The 19,625-nt window shown below is 39.9% G+C and overlaps 1 protein-coding gene across 1 annotated transcript; it reads right to left on the bottom strand.

Moving 5' to 3' along the window:
• Window positions 1–501: 501 nt before the first annotated feature.
• On the bottom strand, window positions 502–19,505 carry LOC133879426 (uncharacterized). Its single transcript, XM_062318001.1, has 14 exons — window positions 18,959–19,505; window positions 18,561–18,650; window positions 17,115–17,177; window positions 16,411–16,497; window positions 16,173–16,325; window positions 15,927–16,087; window positions 15,128–15,362; window positions 14,880–14,990; window positions 6,443–7,501; window positions 6,078–6,341; window positions 3,529–3,714; window positions 2,239–3,393; window positions 1,511–1,849; window positions 502–1,233 (listed from the first exon to the last, which is right to left on the bottom strand). Exons 1-14 carry the CDS (start codon window positions 19,364–19,366, stop codon window positions 913–915), a joined length of 4,632 nt encoding a protein of 1,543 aa, XP_062173985.1. The 5' UTR covers window positions 19,367–19,505; the 3' UTR covers window positions 502–912.
• Between the last annotated feature and the right edge of the window lie 120 nt (window positions 19,506–19,625).

Genomic DNA, 19,625 nt, shown 5'->3' on the forward strand with positions numbered 1-19,625 from the left:
GATCTTATTGAAGACAAGAAAATGAAAAACTTTCCTTGAAGCTTGTGAAGATCACGAGGGATTTTTCTTTTCAAACAAGATAGTCGCATGCAACTTTTCCTGATTCTTTCCAAAGCAGTGGCCAGGTGCTCGTGAAAATTGAAATGTTACTGCTTTCAGTACCTCACCAATTGAGACAGCTTAATCTAGCTATTATTTTCAAATCAAATATGTTACCTTATAATTAGTTCCGTTGTTTAGATACAAAGTTGTACAGTAGAGCATGACTAGGAACAGGATCCTGCCGTCCTTTTTTGTTTTCAATGAATGCATAATCAGATGGAGATTTTGTTGCATTTAAGTCATATATTATTTTAAATCTACTTTTCAAAATGTTTGCAGTAATTCTTGGCTCTTGCGATTTGAGAATAATTGTTTTCCCTTTCATTTTCACAATATCAGGAGAAAAAAGAGACGGAGGGGGGGAGAGTTGGAGATCCCCATTAGTAAAGACATGCTAAATGTCACAATAAACTAGTAATCTCCAATTAGCAACAAGATTAGCTGATGAACCCAAGATTACATGATGTTTTACTTACAATCAATCCTTGGTAGAGACCTCAGGAGATGAAAATTTTCAACAAGCTTGACGCTGCACAGCTAAAAACATACTCTTATAATTAAGCACCATCCATCTTTTCTTCTTCCAGATGATAAAGTCGCAGGGCACTGGCTCTTGAGGAGTTAAGTTTTGGAACTTCAGGCCAAAATGACCTGTGACCTAGTCTCCTATTGGAGTAGGTTCAGACCTTTTAGTCATAGGAAGGCCTTAGCTGGGTGGCATCAATATGCATAAAGCTGAAGCTCCAGGTCATTTTATAAGTCCAAAAATACCAAAAAAGAGAACCCTTGTGAGGAGGGTTATTAACCAGACTACTCTTGCACCGTGGTTCCCTCATTTGAGTTGCTGTCAGGTACCATATCATTCTCTTCATCTCTACTAGCATTCTTATCCACCTCCTCGTTCGAATTCAACAGAACATCCCTGTTTTCACTATTTATAAGGCCATCCATCTTTGTATCATCTTCCATGTTGCTTTCATGTGGTATATCCCTTGCTGCACCATCAGCAGCTGCTGGTATATTGGTGTCTATATCATGGTAAATGGGCATTGAATTCTGTTGACCGTTTTGCGCCTCGAATGCACCCGAGTAGGCTGTATAATGATCAGATTGATGTCTCATGTACTGTTCCTGGCAACAAGAAAACTTACTGTGTCAGCTTAAAAATTTAGTGTATCATGCAAGGACAGCTAGTGAAACTTAAATTATGAATAAAATGTTCCAATGGAACAGATTAAGCCCTCATCCAGCATTGATGCATAATAAGAATTACAAAAGTATGAAAAAATAAATGAATTAAGCAATGACAAGCTTTTCCACAAAAATCAGAGTCAAGTTATTCCAAATTGATGAACTGATCATGCACTAAAGAGGACAGAAACTTATCTTGAAAGAAAGAGAGGCATACCTGATACCTCCAGTTAAAAATGTTAATCATCTCATCAACACTGCTGACAAGATGGATGGGTTCAGTATCTTCAACACAGCGTTCAGTATATCGTGTAATCTCATCCAAATTGAGGGCAAGACGATCAGGTCTCTGAAGCAGATGTTGAAATGTAGGCTGCAATTCGTAGCATTGTTCAAACAGAGAACGGCGGCAAAACACATACAGACCAAGTCGAGCACGAGACATGGCAACAACCAATCTTCTGACATCGCGAAGGTGACCAACAAAGCGAGTGCGCACAAGAGACAGCAATATAAAATCGTTTTGCTGACCTTGAAACTTATCAACAGTAGTTACCTGAAGACGAAAAACAGGGAAAATAAAGATAAATCTTTTCTTGATAAGTAAAAATTTACTGAAAAATGATTTTCGTCTGGTTCTACTAATATTATTTAGAGGAATAAATGGATAACCATGACTTTACATGGTCTTCCTTGGTGTTGCACAGGCCAAGTAGAACTAGGAAGCCCTACAATGGATCCTGCCAGATCTCAAGTTGGCTTCCTCTGAAAAGGTCGAAGAAATTCATTGTGAAGTGGAAAAATACAAATATGCCTTCTATTGGATAATACATATTCGTCACGAAACAAATATGTGACATGTAGAGAGCCTGACCCATTATTTAACTACCGATGTGTCTGCAAGTTGCAAGTTATAACATAAAGGGGGTAAGCTAAGTGGTTTACCTTACTGGGTGGACCGATGAAATCATATGGAATGCATCTTCTATTGATAACATCACGGATCAAAAGTTTCTGGCCATTGTATGTTGTCAAGATTGATATCTTATTAGCAGGGTAACCTAGTAAACGCATGTACATATAAACACTGACAACATATTCAGCTTCTCCCTCGTTTTGATAGAACCAAGGAGAAGGGGCAGTCTCTCCTTTCCCCTGGTAATCAGGTACATCAATCAACTGATAATCATAGGAAAATCCAGCGTTTGCTCTATGGAATATTGCCTCCTCCTTTACATAAGGAAGGTCTCCCAAATCCCTGTACCTCCAGTTGTAAAGTTTGGCTATACTTGGCCTAGCTCTACCCTGGGCATTGAGCTCAATATAAGGAATGCCCAGACGAACAAACCTTGTAAATAGACTTTGATCCATGTGACTGTACTTCTGGAAAGCCATATTCTTCACAACAGGTGGCAACTGGTGATGATCACCAATCAAAATGCAACGTTTAAGCCGTGCATAACCATCTTCTTGCCTCTGAAGCAACATTGGGATAAAGGTCTCAATCTCCAATATTTGGGCACTTTCTTCCATCAACAAGTTATCATACTTGAAACCTATTTGAAGAAAATCTTTCCTCTTCAGAGCAGCATGAGTGCAAGTCATTGCAACAATCTTTGCCTGCTTCGTCATTAGATAATTAGCTCGGTCAGCCGTTGACTTGAGCAATTCAAATGCCCTACACTCTTCAAGCTCTTGGAACATTGTCTTAAGATGACGAAAGCACCCCTTAGCCGCTCTCATGTCTTTCTCAAATGACTCACCCGTAAAAACTGGATGCGGTGAGTTGGAGAAAAATTCCTTGAAGGGGAAGCGGTCTTTAACAAATGCTGCTTTATCCTCACTTTCTGCACAAGCAGCCAGGAATTGCTCCCAGCGAGAGTATACATGAAGCAACCAAAAGTATCCAGCAGTTTCACAAGTATAACCTACATCCTCGGGCAGTTGGAGAGATCTTGCCAGCCTCTCCACTTCACTAAGTAATTCTAAACGCCGAACAAGCATTGCATTTACACGGCCTTGCCTGCTGAAGTCAAGATCAGTTGCTAGCTCTTGTTCACCTTGACCAAGTCGAAGAAGATAGCGTGCAGGTACATCCCTCTGAAACAATAAACAGAAACATGCATTAAAACCTATTATACAAACTGCTAGCTTAAATACTGGACAAGTAGAATCATTCCACAAATGAGGGGGGCAGAGTCAAGTCATAATCCTGAAGGGATAACCTATCCGCACCTGCATTATCTTCTCAAAGAGGTCATTCAGAGCCTGATTTGAATGAGTGATAATTAATGTTCGCTGAGAAGGACAATTGTGATAAAGAACATTCAAGATTTGCACAGCTGTATCCGTCTTTCCCGTACCAGGTGGACCCACAACCATAGTTAGTCCAGGCTGAATACCAGAGATGATTGCTCCAATCTGTGCAACAGAAAGGATTATAAGTACTTAGTGACACTTTTTTATAAAACTATTATTATTCGTAAAAAATAAAAATAATAATAAAAAAAAAAAAAAGAGGTACTTAGTGACACTATAATACAACTGAGATCACCAACATTTGCATTTGATTCAAAGTTTGTTACTTTTAGAATGATGTAGAAAGAAAAATTAAATAGTGATATCTACACAAACATCAGCACCTAGTTTGGAAGGAATCCAGAACCAGAACATGGCAATACAATAGCTAAACTATAGTTGAACATGTGATTTAGTGTCTAATACTAATTCAAAAAAATAATTAGCACTAAGACGAGTTTAATCACAACATCAAATACAAAAAACGGTACTGCTACACAAATTAAAGTAAACCATTGAAATGAAGATTGAGGATCCCAAAAATGACTTATCACAGAAGTATAAATATTACCTGCAGTTTAAACAAAGGCACTGAGATTATATAACCATTTATACATGAAAATAGCATTACAGAGATATCTTCCAGACCAAGAGTCTTTGCATTATCTTACAGTCATAAATCTGACCAAAATAGTTCCAATACACACTTGAGATACGCCAGTATCTTTACCTTTTCCTTTTAACTATAAAAATGTAACAGTATTCAAAATGGTTAGACGCATAACATCATCTAGCCACATTTGCAGAGAACTCTCAACAACACAGTAAACTCATATCTTCATCTCACCAATGACATATCACTATGACACCCCAAAAAGTTGTCCTACGTGGGAAAGATAAATTGTTCAAATGGAGTGGGTGAGACTGGACTTTATAAGTGATTCTAAGGAGCTCTAATAACTTGACTAATTATTTTGGAGTGATAGTGCAGATGTGACTAACATTTTCTCTAGGTCATTATTACATGGTATCAAAGCAACCTAATAACACCATGTGACGTTGAGACACTGCATGTATAGTAGGAATCCATAAGGAATCCATCTAGGTCGTTATTAGATGGGTGAGACTTCGACTCATTCTTTACATGAAAATCCATAAGGAATCCTCAGTGTTTCAAATCTGGCATATGTGGCACTCACTTTTGAACAGAAAAACAACCATAAGTCTCTTATCACAAAAAGATTATAATGTGCTGCATCTAAATCCTCAATGTGGTAAAAATAGAGATAAATTTAACAGCTCAAAACTTTTTGGTAGTACAAACTAAGGATTTTACAGTAGTAATTGTTAAGAATTAGTCAAACTATGAGAAAGAAATTACTAAATCAAGTCAGTACAAAGAGTGCAAATTCTACCTAGGAGAAAATTCTAATCCATCTTACTCTCTCAGCTCTCTCATTTCTCTCATGCAACCCGACGGATATAATTTTAGTTAGTTTCCCTGGTAAAGTGTTATGGGCCTGGGTTTGTGATCGTGTAACTGGTTTGTGGATGGGTAAAACAGCAGGATTTGATTTCCTGAGTTTACCTATGGTGGAAGGTGAAAGATGGTGAATGGATAATGAAGTATTCGAGGTACCTCTGCCTCCCAATTTCAACTACAAGAGTTGTGTGTTTTTGATAAATTTCAGCATGTATTCTTCTTATTCAGAATCACTACTTATAGAATACAATATCAATGCTGTTTTGGCTATTGCCTTAATTCTAGGAATTCTTCCCTTATTTCTCTCCCTAAAAATCCTGCTACCAATCCCTTAATTACTGGAATACATAATTCCTTATTCGTAGGAATTTCCCCCCCACAAGTCGTGCTCCACAAGCACAGACTTGTCCCTTACTTCTTTCCTAAAATACATCAGCCGCCACTTGGATTAGGGTTAGGGGATGCTGCAGCTAGGGTTTCATCATGTTGCTGCACGCATTTGGGCCTCCTAACATAGGTCCGTAACATAAAGCCTGGTATCAGTTAGTGTGCTCTACTACTGTTTCTTTCCAGTCTCGATGTATAGGGGTTGAATTACCATTTATTCTCCGTGTAATCATCTCCAATAGATACTAGCATTGATCTAATTGGAAGAGGATAGTAAAGTGCCAACTACGACTTTAATTTCTTCAAAATTAATAAATATAAAATTTAGGATTGTTTCAATCTGCTCCTTGAGAACTTTAAATATTAAAATGAACACAGAGATACAAATTACATATAAAAGCCCACTGAATGATCTAGTCAACAAGCAAAATTAGCAAACTAACTTAAATTCATGTGCAGATCCTAAATAACTGGGATAAGGCACTGATTATAGAAGTAGAATTTGTAGTGGGATTACAACCAATAATAATAATAATAAAGGACATAAGAAAAGATTAAATACAAACAACCATGAAAAATAACACATTGACAACGGTAAAGAAGATTTGCAAAGCACCTGTGTGGCTGTAAATCTAACTGAGTTCTGCTTTGGCTGATCTTGGGGATAAGGACCTGGGTCAGGAGGAGTGTATGCCTCAACAATGAGTTTTTCTTTCTCACAACCAGCATCCACCATATTTACATCATTTGCTGAATCCAATGCAAACGTCTTATTCCCTGGAAGGGCATTACTACCACCTTTTAGCATCCTGGGAAGCCTAATTCGAAAAGGTGACCGTGGATGCAAGTTTTCACTACCATCTGAATTTATAAAACAAACCTAAAAAAAACCAGAAAAAGTCGGCATTTAAGTCACATTTAGTCTTCAGCATATATAGAGCATTAATATAACATCAAAAGGAAAATGCAACTAACAGCAACCTGATAATCTGGAAAGCTCTCTTTCAAATGATCTGCATCAAGAAAAGTATCTTTGAAATCTACCATTTCCAAAAGATCAGGCATATTAGTCCATTGTGCTGCAGAAGGATTCCCATAGCCCAAAAATACGTTGTGCAGCCAGTCAGGAACAATACAATATTCATTCATAAGATCTCTTATAGACTCTAAAATTGCTTTGAAATTGTTTTCTTTAGGCTTCCTCCTAATCAATACATTGAACGTCCCATAAACATCTTCTGCACCTTTCTCTGCGATATTGCCGACATCCATGTGGTATTGTGCTGTATCTAAAGCAACCGTTACAGTTCTCAGTTCCCCTTTTGGAGGCTTCCACTCATCTCGTTTAATTCTTCCTGTGAAATCATTCATGAGGATCCCCTCCTCGTCACGGATCTCAATAATCTCACATCCCCTCACATATTGAAGGCCAAGCCTTTGTGGCACACTTGCCTTGGCAGCTTCTTCAGCACTTAAAGGCTCAAATGAAGGCTGGATAGAAAGTAAAAATAGAACATCATGCTCTTTAAGGGCATTCCATTCTGATCTTATTTGTGCTTTATAACTAGAAATGCTAAAAGTGACTTCTGCAGTAACTGACGCTGGCTTCACTTCTCCAATGTTTGGCTGCTTTACCTCAGCGATCTTAAATTCTTTAATTGGCACAGCCATTCTTGACCAACCACGAAAAGCAGTTTCTCCTTCAATATTAATGTAGGCAAGGAGATGTGGTACAGCTTCCTGAAGATCCTCACGTATCTCATATGTAGATTCAAGACGGAAGAGATTGAAATTTCGCAAAAGATAGTCATGAAGTGTTAAGAATTGTAAATTAAGTTTAGGAAGGGCCAGACAACCTTCGCCCGAGTAATTTATACTTGGTACAAGGCTTTCATCCCACATAATCTGCTCATTGGGGTAAAGTGGGAGAGCATTTATGGCTTCTTTTTGAGATTGTTGTTTCTCAAAAAAGGAGACCATGACTTCAATGAGAAAATCAACCCTTTCTGACCAGGGATCCTCCTCTGAGATCAGTTTGAGCTGCATAAAGAGGAAGAATGTCAGATATATTATTCTGAAAGAGTAATGTATATACAACAATGTGTTTATACACACACGCAGAAGGCAAGCAGGAGAGCAAAGCACACATGGAGAACAAATTTTATAGCAGTCTTCAGACTGAAAATTTTAAGCTAGTCCAACTATAACTAAATAACACAAGATAAATGGCAATTGTCATGTGTACCAAATTTGCTCCAAAAGAATAACTTTCTCATGAATCTACAAATGTTTTTCTTTTTATAAGAAATAATTTATTGAAAAGCATAAGACGCCCCTAAGTACACAGGTAGTATATACGAGAGGCTCCAAATGAACAGGAAACCCGAGCCCCCAAACCCGAAACCCTACAATCCCTCAAGCTCAAAACCCACAAAACAGCAAAGCTCAGAAACCCCCCAAGGAATGCTAGAAAATGTGAGACTTGCCTCTCCCCTGCCTACTGGATGCAACCTTAGCATCGTAGTTGATGGAGTATGCTAAATGTTGATGTGGTACTCTATGATTACAGAAGAGTAACACATATTAAAGATTGTATAATTATTTATCTTTGTATACATCATGTGTACTAGAGTTGTGCCCCTCTGCGCTTTTCAATGAAATAAATTATTATCAAAAAAAAAAAAGATTATATAATTAACTTGCAACATTTCCACGCCAAAAACACCAATGTGCGGGTGAAAAAAACTTGACTCTACAATATATATATATATATATATATATATATATATATATATATATATATATATATATATATTTTGATAAGTAAGAATTCATTAAAGAGCGCAGAGGGGCGCAACCCTAGTACACAGGGAGTATACAAAGGAGCCCCTAATTAGAGGACCGAAACGAACAAGAAAGTAAAAAATCAGCGTACGACATACTACCCATGCCATTCGCCGACACCCAAAAAAACAACATATTAAGCATAATTCTACAAAGAGCCCCAGCCTGAACCTCCACATCCTCAAAAAGCCTAGAATTTCTCTCCCGCCACAAGCCCCACAAAACACAAAGAGGAACCTGCTTCCAAACACGGTGAGCAGGACCACGACCCAGCAAAGTACCCCAAGCACTCAATAAGTCCAATACGCTCCTAGGCATAACCCACTCCACCCCAAACAAACCATAAAAAAAACTCCAAACAACTCGAGCCACGTCACAATGGAGAAGAAGGTGATCAACGGATTCCCCATGCTTTTTACACATAACACACCACTCGACCACCACAATTCCACGCCTTCGTAAGTTGTCATGAGTTAAAATCTTCCCTAAAGCTGCTGTCCATACAAAGAACGCAACCCGCTTCGGAGCTTTAACACGCCATATACCCTTCCAAGGAAAAGAAGCCGTCTCGTGACAAACTAAAGCTTTATAGAAGGTCTTCACTTCAAAATTCCTCCTCTTGGAAAGAATCCACACCGCCCTAGCAACTTCCCCATGCCGAACCCGAGTAGAGTATAACTGTTCGAAAAAGGACATCACCATCTCCAACTCCCAATCCTGAGCATTGCGCGTAAAGAGAACATTCCAATGAGCCACACCTCGAACCATAGACAAATTATCCACCACCCAAGCATCAGGAGAACGCGCAATGGTAAACAAAGTTGGAAAACAGAGCTTGAGAGGCCTGTCCCCACACCATAGATCATGCCAAAAGCGAATATGGGACCCATCACCCACCTCATAACGCAAAAACTTGGCAACATTATCCCACCCCTTACGAATAAACTTCCAAACACTGACACCATAAGGCCCTGTCACCGGTAAAGAACACCAACCTCCCCTCACACTCCCATACTTCACCTCAATAACCGATCTCCACAAAGCATCGCGCTCCTGAGAAAACCTCCAGATCCATTTCCCCAATAAGGCTTGATTGAAATTAATAACATTACGAACTCCTAGTCCACCAGCCTTAATTGGAAGACAAATACGATGCCAATTGACTAAATGAAATTTAGTCTCATCACCCATACCATTCCAGAGAAAATTCCTTTGAAGCTGCTCCAGCTTTTTAGCTACACTCACAGGAATAGGGAACAAAGATAAATAATAAGAAGGAATGCTAGAAAGAGTACTGTGAATCAAAGTCATCCTACCTCCCTTGGATAAATAAAGTTTCTTCCAACTAGCCAACCTTCGTTCCACCTTCTCAATAACCCCATTCCAAATAGAAATAGATTTGAAAGACGCTCCCAACGGCATACCCAAATAGGTCATCGGCAAAGACCCAATTCTACACCCCAGAATATGTGCCAAAGACTCCACATCTTCCACCTCGCCAACAGGGACCAATTCGGATTTGCCTAAATTGATCCTCAACCCTGACACCGCTTCGAAACATAAGAAGGTACACCTCAAATTTCGAACGTGCTCGGCTTGTGCTCCACAGAAAATTAAGGTATCATCCGCAAACAATAAGTGATTCACCACTAAAGCTTCATTACCCCTAATGCCCACAGAGAAACCTGACAGCAAGCCTTGATGCATAGACGCATACAACATCCTGCTAAGCGCTTCCATAACCACCACAAACAGCAAAGGAGAAAGAGGATCACCTTGCCTAATCCCCCGCGAACTCTGAAAGAAACCATGAGGGGTACCATTAATCAATATGGAAAATTTTACTGTAGAAATGCAACATTTAATCCAATCCCTCCACCTCTCCCCAAACCCACATCTCTGAAGCATGTAAAGAAGGAAATCCCAATTCACGTGATCATAAGCTTTCTCCAAATCCAGTTTGCATAATAACCCAGCCTCCCCTGACCGTATCTGACTATCCAAACATTCATTGGCAATAAGAACTGAGTCCAAGATTTGCCTTCCACCAATAAAAGCATTCTGAGAACTCGAGATATTTTTTCCCAACACTGATTTAAGCCTGTTAGCAAGGACCTTAGAGATAATTTTATAGACCCCTCCCACCAAACTAATAGGCCTAAAATCCTTAACTTCCATCGCATCAGCCTTCTTAGGAATAAGGGAAACAAAAGTAGCATTCAAGCTCTTCTCGAACTGGCAACTATTATGAAATTCTGAAAAAACCCCCATAATATCTTTTTTGAGAACCCCCCAACATTGCTGAAAGAACGCCATAGAAAAACCATCTGGACCCGGAGCCTTATCCCCATTCATCTCTCGCACCACCTCCCACACCTCCTGCTCCTCAAAGCCTCGTTCTAACCAGAGGCACTCATCCGCATCAATGGAGGAGAAAGAAATCCCATCCACCCTAGGCCGCCACGAACTCTGCTCGGTGTAAAGAGAATCATAATAATTCACAATATGCTCCTTAATTTCCAACGGATCAGAAGACAGAGCCCCATTTATCCTCAAGACTCCCACATGATTGTGCCTCCGATGGGAATTAGCCACCCTATGAAAAAATTTAGTATTATTATCCCCTTCCTTTAGCCACAGAGCCCGAGATTTTTGCCTCCAATTAATCTCCTCGCACAGGAGTGTTTTTTCCATCTCTCTGATCATGTCTGACTTCTGAACCCTCTCCTCCTCCACTAACCCCCGATCTTCTTCAAAACACTCCAACTCTTTAATACCTTCCAATAGATCCTTCTTCTTCTTCCTCACATCACCAAAAACCTCCGCATTCCATTTCTTCAAATCTACCTTTAAAGCTTTCAACTTATTAGCCAGCACAAAACTTGGTAGACCTTGAAAATCATAAGACTCCCACCAACGATGCACAAGATCTACAAAACCATCGGATTTGAGCCACATGTTTTCAAATTTGAAATATCCTTTCCCTTCTCTATGCACTCCACAATCCAACATCAAGGGAAAATGGTCCGAAAAAAGCCGAGGCAAACGACTTTGTGACACATCCGGGAAATGTTCTTCCCACTCCGGTGATAACAGAAACCTATCAATTTTAGACCAAACCTGATTATTGGACCAGGTGAACTGCCCTCCTTTGAGAGGAAGATCCACCAAACACTGCCCCTGAATGAACTCCGAGAACTCTTCCATAGCAACAGAAAAACCACCAACTCCAGAACGCTCACTTGGAAACCGCACCACATTGAAATCTCCCCCAAAACACCACGGCCTATCCCACCAACTCATCAAACCAGCCATCTCATCCCACAGCACCCTCCTCTCCCCATCATCATTAGGCCCATACACACCCCCAAACGCCCACAAAAAGTTATCATTAACGTTACGCAACGAAACAGCTAAAGTATACCGCCCCACGCATTCATCCACCTTCTCCACAACCCTCCTATCCCACATAATTAGAATCCCACCTGACGCCCCACAAGCCCTCATATAACACCAATCCACATGTTGACAACCCCATAAACTTCGAACCACCTCTCTAGAAATGACTTCCATTTTTGTCTCCATCAAACACACCAAATCAGCCTTCCAATCTCTGATGAGCCCTTTAATACGCAATCTCTTGTCTAGCTCATTTAATCCCCTAACATTCCAAGATAGAATTTTAAGCATCATTAACACAAAACAAGCCCCTTCCCTTTCCTCTCCTACTATACGATTGAACCCCTTTCTTGTCATAGTTTATGGAACAATCCAGCCGCTTAATTTCCCTTTGACCTTTCACTCCTGATACTGAGGAAACCCTTGCCAACGATTGGTCCCGCTTGGCTTCGATTAGTTCGAACAAAGCCAACAGTTTGTCTTCAAATTGATCACATGACACTCCTATTAGTTTGTAGTAACCCTTCACCTTCTCCATCACCCATCTAGGAGACACAATCGAACTGGAATCCTCGTCCATCTCCACTGCCAAAGGCAAAACCGATATCGGGCCCAAATCCTCCACCTCATCGCCTACACCACCCTCCACAAAAGCAGAACAGAGCGCAGATTGAGCAACGACAAGCTCAATTGAACCCTCCTGCTCACAAGGAATACCCCCAGAAAAAGCTCCCTCAGCCTCCAAAACCGGGACCATATCCAGCCCCTTCCAAACCCTCAAAGCAGCAGACTTATGAGGAAATAGGTCAGAAACCAGCGCAGATTTAGAGGGAGAAAGCACCGCAGCAACCAAGGTGTCCGAATGGTCTAAACCAGCCCCGACAGCCTGCTCACCGTCTACATGCATTGAAAATTCAAACACAGCAAGGTTGGTCTCCATACTGGGCACTGACTGCGCAAACCCAGTATTCAGTTCTGGTTGAGATGCCAAGCTAGCCATATCACTGGAAGAAGCCGAGCCAACGAAAGGCCCTGGACTCACCGAAGAAAAGGCCATCGACCCATGCGAACCCACTCCAACCTCCTGAGCCGTTGTCCCGAAATCAGGCAGAGGATTTCGCCCAGGTTTGGGGGACTGAAATTCCGAAACAGAAGGAACAGACGAGAATGACGACGGACACACGCCACCGGAAAGCTCAGAAACGGCTGGAACTGTCTCTGACCCACCATAACCCGTCGCCGATGAAGGACCCACGTCAGGACGCACTGCAGGACACACCCCACCGGAAAGCTCAGAAACGGCCGGAACTGTCTCTGACCCACCATCACCCGACGCCGATGAAGGACCCACGTCAGGACGCACTGCAGGACACACCCCACCGGAAAGCTCAGAAACGGCCGGAACTGTCTCTGACCCACCATCACCCGACGCCGACGAAGGACCCACGTCAGGACGCACTGCAACTAACGGGTCATCTCTGGGCTTCTGAGCTACCGGAGCCCAACGCAGCCTCCTCTTCTTATTCTTGTTGCTGTTCTTCCGCCCAAACCGCTTGGACTGACAGCCAGGCCCAAACGAATAAAGCCCCTCACAAACTCTGTTAAGAGCCTGGTCCACGTCCTCCTTCAACTTTTCCAGCTGGCATTTCCACAACAGGAGAGAGGGAAACGTGTGTTCCACCCCTGACAGCTGACGGTCTGCACAAGAGACACCGAAATATCTATCATCCATGCCTCGAGAATCAGAATTTTCATGCAGCCGACTGACATTCGACCCTTCCTTCACGTAATCAGCGCCACAACGGTCACACCGGTCCTTGCCCAATGGTTTCTCTGATTGAAACAGCTTCTTCTCCTTCACCAAAGGATCACGGCGCTTCACCTCTACCGGAGCCACAGGAAGAGGCATCTTCTTCTCCACCTCCAGACCATTAGCACCCCTACGCAGAACATCGGCGAAGGAGGACCCTCCATGATAGACGGGAGAGACGGCTTGGACAGCAGGGGCAGAAACTTTAAAATTTTCAATACCATCTAAGCTTAACTTCTCTGTGGTTGAAGCCAGAGGAGACAAACCCTGCCCATCCGGGATTTTGAGGAAAGCACTAACCTTACCCAACTCAAGAACAATTTTTCTCCACCCCCGTCCCTCAAAACCTTCAGGGAAGTAAATAACCCCTCTCCGGCCACCCACAGCATACACTGCCACTTCAAGAAATCTTCCAGCTACATTGCCCCCTCGTCTAACAATAAGCACCTTAGACCCCTCCCTGAAGGACCTAAGGAAATCCTTTTCCCCCGGACACCACAACAGACTCTCCACCGTTGAAACTAGCCAACCAACCATGTGAGCACCAAGCAGAATCATCCCTGAGAAATTCCCCCTCCTTTCTTCCAATCTCACCACAGAGGCTCCTTCTACCACCGTAAACATAAAGGACTTAGCCTCCACGCAACACCGCCTCTCCATCTAAGAAAACTCTGGCTATCAATTATCCAATTCTTAGAGGTAAAAGTACATAGAAACATGTAGCCATAACCATCTAATTATTATCTTATACAGCTCTCTCAATAAAAGATGATAGAAGAAATCAGAAACCATGTTTGATGGGGTTTCTACTGTATTTTGTGGGGGTGTTTCTACTGTATTTTGGGTGTTTGATTGGGGTTCTACAGTATTTTGGGTTTCTTATGGGTTTTGGAAGTTATGGGTGCTTATGCTAAAAGTTAAGAAGCACTTCGTCTTGCTTATAATTTCTTTTTATTTTAAGAAGGCTTTTTGAGGATGTGGAGATTACGGTTAGGGCTCATATATATATATATATATATATATATATATATATTGTAGTCTTAACTAATGAAAATGTATTAGAAGTGTACTGGAAGTCCACCATATTGAGGTGGCATTATGGGAGAACACAAGCATCCCAAAAGGCCGACACGACATAATTCTATAACTTATGCTTAACTAGATTTAAAAGAGCTATATAACTTTTGCAAGTCATCGGCAACAAAAATTACCTCTGCATTAACAGATGTGCAAAATTGGAAGCCATAAAACAAAAACACTGTTGCAAACTCCATAAAAAGATCACCAAAAATTCATTTTGGGCCTAAGGCATGAGTCCAAAAGTGCCACACAAGGCAATATGGAATCAATCATCCATTTACATACCTTACAGCAAACCAAATCCTTCAACTCTTCAGGAGAAAGCACAGACAACTTCTTAGAGAGATTAGCTCGCTTGTGAATTGCACCGATGTTCGCCAATGCAAGTTCTCGCAACTAAAAGCACCAAACAAAAAGAAAGTTGAGACATTTACGAAATTTATTTAAGAGGAATATTGCTTCTTGTATTTGTTAGCATAACCGGTGGGAACTTTTTAATTCAGACCATTTATAAATGCCTGTTAGAAGCATACCTTAGGGATCTTGTTAAATGCAAGAAGCTGGAAAGACAGGAAGCGGTCATAATTACACTGGAGCACCTCATCATCCGTCAATTGTGTCCCAGCATGATCATTAATCTCAAATTTCTCATAAAATTGTAGCAAGTCAACCAGTTGTGCAAAGAGTTTCCCTTTCGCATGTCTATAAAGAGCACTTAAATGGCATTTGGCAACAACAGCTACATCAGCAACAAGAGGTCTCAAGTACCTGTATCCCCCAGAAAGGGGAAAAAAAATGATAAATACAGCTTAAGAAAAAAAAACATAAAACATGGAATAAGAAAATCATTTGACCAAAGGGTTTCCACCTTTCTATAGAGAAAGAAATATAATTGACACTTGGAATGAACCTATTTTAAAAAGAGCTAATTTGTGATAAGACAATCACCAGAAACTAAGAAACCAATGTCACAATTATGCGAAAAACAGGAAACAGAAAGAATAATGTCAATTTAAATATTAAGATTATTTTCCACATATAGGCAAGAAAAAGAAGCAAACACTAAGAGACCAACTTTAAAAACATAGAAACCAGGGTAAAGTATGTTGTAGATAAGAAAATGCAAAAGTCCCTTGTCATCTTTCTACTTACTAGACTTATTCCACAACACCTCAAAACTCATTTGGTAAAAACATATGAGAAAGCAATCATACGAGGCCATCCTACTTAAAACTTGATCACACACGAGAGCCTGCGCACGTGCACACACACACAACAGAATTGGGGAAATGGAAAGAAAAGAAAAAAAAAATTGCAGGGGTGCAACTTTACCTCCTTGTTGGCAGTTGGCTCAAGAGATCAATAAGAAATTCCATAAACCTCTCACAGTACAAAACACAAGCATCATCAACTTGCTCCAAACCATTAACATCAATTACTTCATCATCTTCATTAACACATTGTTGCTGGGGGAAAACCTGTGAATCAAGTACCTGCCACAAATTGACACCGTAAATACCTTAAGCAATAACCCTTATAGATCAAACAACTACTTTATAGTTTGTCGTAGAAAAAGACCTCCAGAAATTCTTCAATAAGATTTCTCAAGAATTTCACTTCAAGCTTAGTTGAGGGGTCAAAAATCTCTCCTCGCGCTGCTGCCTCCTTAACCTCTCTCTTCATCATTCTTTTCCATTTTTTTATCAAATCCATATTAAGACAAAGTTCCATCTACAGAGAAGAAAATATATCAGGTCATATAAGACATAAATTCAAAACATTTCAAAAATGATTTGAGATGAAGCATAAGTCAAACCTGAAAACGACCATATGACAAACTGTGCCAGGATTGCAAGCTTGCTAATTTCAAAACAGTCTCACTGACAACCTCATCTTCCAAGCTCTATTACACACAGTTTAAAAAAAAAAATCAATAGACAAACAAGAACTCATGTATGTGCATGCATATATATGTCTCTTGTATTATAAATGAAGGCAAGTGTGTGTGCTTGTGTACACATGTATGAGTTGATTGAGGATGTAGCAATCACAAGTGTCTCGTGTCTGTACTTAAAGTAGATGCCTTAAGATTATTTCTAATTGTTACCGGTATATTTTGTGCAGCTCTACTAATGAACAATCAGTCATAGGTATGTTTTATGAGTGTCAGAAGTTCACTTCTTTGCAGTGAGAATTTATAAGTGCAGTCTCCAAATATTGTTTTTGATACCCATCAATAATTTACTCATTCTAATTTCTTAAGAAACGGTAACATTTTGTAGTTCAAGTGAATATAAAGCACAAATTAACTAAAAAAAATGTATGCCATGATTGGATGAGATATTTGAAAATATTAGATTCACAAATATCACATAACTATAGTGCAAAATTGCAAGTAAAAAAAGTTAACAGCAAAAATAAAAAATAAAAAGATAGTTGATTTATGCAGCCCCATCAACATTCTGACATCCAAATGTATTTGATCAGCGCATCAGCGCATAAATTAGGATGCTAACATACCTGAAAGGCATTGATCATGAAAACCAAGTAATTCGTCTTCTCAGCTATGCTTAATTCTCTTCCCTACATTACATTTGAAGTACGAAACATTCAATCAGATATAAAAATTCATTCCTCAAGCTTATCATGTAATCAGATTATTTGGTTAAATGTAAACCCAAAGAAAATGTATAGAAGCTCTTTCAGAAAGCAAAATCCATAACAACCTGCAGAAAATCATACATTCAATAAGACATTTACAAGTTTGCAATTCCCCAATGAACATAAGACCATATGCAAGATTTATGACCATTACACATTTGAACAATGTGAATAATGTACTAGATTATGAGAGTGTACATGCTAGATAATCATTTTAAACAAATAAGTGCTGCCAAAACTAGATTCATCTTGATAGCAGCCAAAATCCAAAACTCATGCTCCAGTATCACTTAAACAAACAGAAAAAACTTCTGATTACAAAAAGAACACCATCAAGAACTACTAGGTTAAGCAGCATTGCTAACTACTACTACTAATATGCACTACAAGTCTAAAAATTTAAAAAAAAAATTAAAAAAAAAATGGAAAAGGAAAAAACACTAAATGATCAAGGCTATAGTAGTAAAAAGAAATTTTTTTTTTTTAAAAAAAAAAAAAAAAAAAAAAAAAAAAATGAACAAGCGCTAAAGGAGGCTTCCTAAAAATCCACTCAGAAGGTAGGGGCTGCTGAAAAAGGAAAAGAAACTATTGAGTACTTATAAATTATACACAATTACCAAATGCAGCAACAAAGGCATCCAGCTCCCAACAAGATCTTACATGGTAACCTAACATGGAGATGTAGTAAAAAGAAAAGAAATCCTTGGGTTTAACTAAAATAATGAATAAGCCGTTGAATCAAGCTTCAAAAATTTGAACCATTTATTATAAATACAAGACATAGTAGTATGACATTTAGTTTTCTAGGGAAAGTTTTTCTTTTTTTTATAAGTAATTTTTCTAGGGAAAGTTCAGAGTATAAGTCTGAGGGTTGGACATGTTTGGAGGATGACTCCACACATGAACACTCCCCTGAATTAAAGGTTATATGCCGAGCAGGTTTTTGGCACTACTTATGTTCCTCCTTTGCAAGCTTTATCAATATTCTCAATCTTATATTTTTTTTATTGGTAAGTTACACGCACCCAGTGGGACTTGAACCCACGACCTCACCCTCCACCTTGCTACAAAGGAAGCACCATTTGAGCTAAAGCTCATTGGCATTCTCAATCTTATATTCTGATCACATAAAATATCAAAATTCTTAACTGAAGACCTATTTTTGCACTAACATAATTAATACATAGACTAAACTCTCTCTAACATAATGTCAGTCGTTTTGGAGTAATATAGTAACAAAAGGATTTTTCAAGTCCTTTATAATGCACGAATTAATATGGCCGTGTGAAGAAAGAGTAGACAAACCTCTTTCAGCCGAAGAACCCTCTCAAGGAATGCCTTGAACAATTCTTTCCGATCATAAAAGCATACCCAAGCCGCCACATTCTCTCGAAACTGCAAGTTCAAAATCATAATTTCCTAAGCTCATCATAAATTGCAACCACATTCCATAGCCACATTTACAAAACAGAACATCCAATGGGTCTAATTCCCAATAGCATATACGAGTGTCGGTCTAATTCCCAATAGCATATATGAGTGTGTGTCTAATTCCCAATAACAATTATTGAGATTTTTTTTATAATCTTTGTGCCCTAACAGTTCTCCTACAGTTCATTGCAAACCTTGTACTTCACTGTCAATCCAATTGCTCACACTTTCTCAACAACCAAACAGACAAATAACACTTCAAAACCATTTACCTTTTCATTGACCATGATTATCATCGACATCACGTGCTCGAACGTCGCCGTTTCTGGATCAAAATTTGGCCACAGATAGTTCTCCAGGTACTGGCTCACCTCCAGAATCATCACCCTCTGCAACGGAACGGGCTTTCTCCCACCTTTCACCACTAGCTCCGTCTCGTAGATCTCCTTCACCAGCTCCGGTTCAAACGGCTTCTCCGGCTTCGCTCCGCCGGCCCTCGACCAATTCTCCTCCGCTATCTTCGTCAGCCGGTCCCGCTGAATCTCCAACAGAGTTATCGTGCTAGGGAGCGCCCCGCCGGGCTTCGCCACCACCGGCTTCTCCGCCGGCAGCTCCACCGGGTACTCCGCCACTCGGTGCCGCTTGAAATCGTACGTACCTGTTCCGTACACCTTCGTCATTGTCAGGAATTCGTGCGTTAGAGAGTCGAACTCAAGAGTAGGGTTTTGAGAATACTAGTTTTAGGGTTTTGAATGGTGCATAAAAATCAATTTCGTGTATAAAAATGCTTGTTATTACAAATGGCGTGTATACAAATGGCGTGTATACATTTTGATTGATCGTGTATAAAAAATTCTCTTTGTTATTAAAAAAATTAAAATATATATATGGATAAAGTTTTTTATTTGGACAAATATTTGGATAAAGTTTTTCACCCAA

This window comes from Alnus glutinosa, chromosome 10, assembly GCF_958979055.1.
Source record: "Alnus glutinosa chromosome 10, dhAlnGlut1.1, whole genome shotgun sequence".
NCBI classification, from domain to species: domain Eukaryota; kingdom Viridiplantae; phylum Streptophyta; class Magnoliopsida; order Fagales; family Betulaceae; genus Alnus; species Alnus glutinosa.

What these genes read in the sequence shown, in the direction of transcription:
- LOC133879426 (XM_062318001.1), bottom strand. Translation starts at nt 19,366, where the DNA reads ATGACGAAGGTGTACGGAACAGGTACGTACGATTTCAAGCGGCACCGA. An exon ending in TAATCATGGTCAATGAAAAG is followed by an intron (nt 18,651 to 18,958) that starts GTAAATGGTTTT and finishes TTGAACTTGCAG; the next exon opens with TTTCGAGAGAATGTGGCGGC. An exon ending in TCATCGGTCCACCCAGTAAG is followed by an intron (nt 1,850 to 2,238) that starts GTAAACCACTTA and finishes TTTCGTCTTCAG; the next exon opens with GTAACTACTGTTGATAAGTT.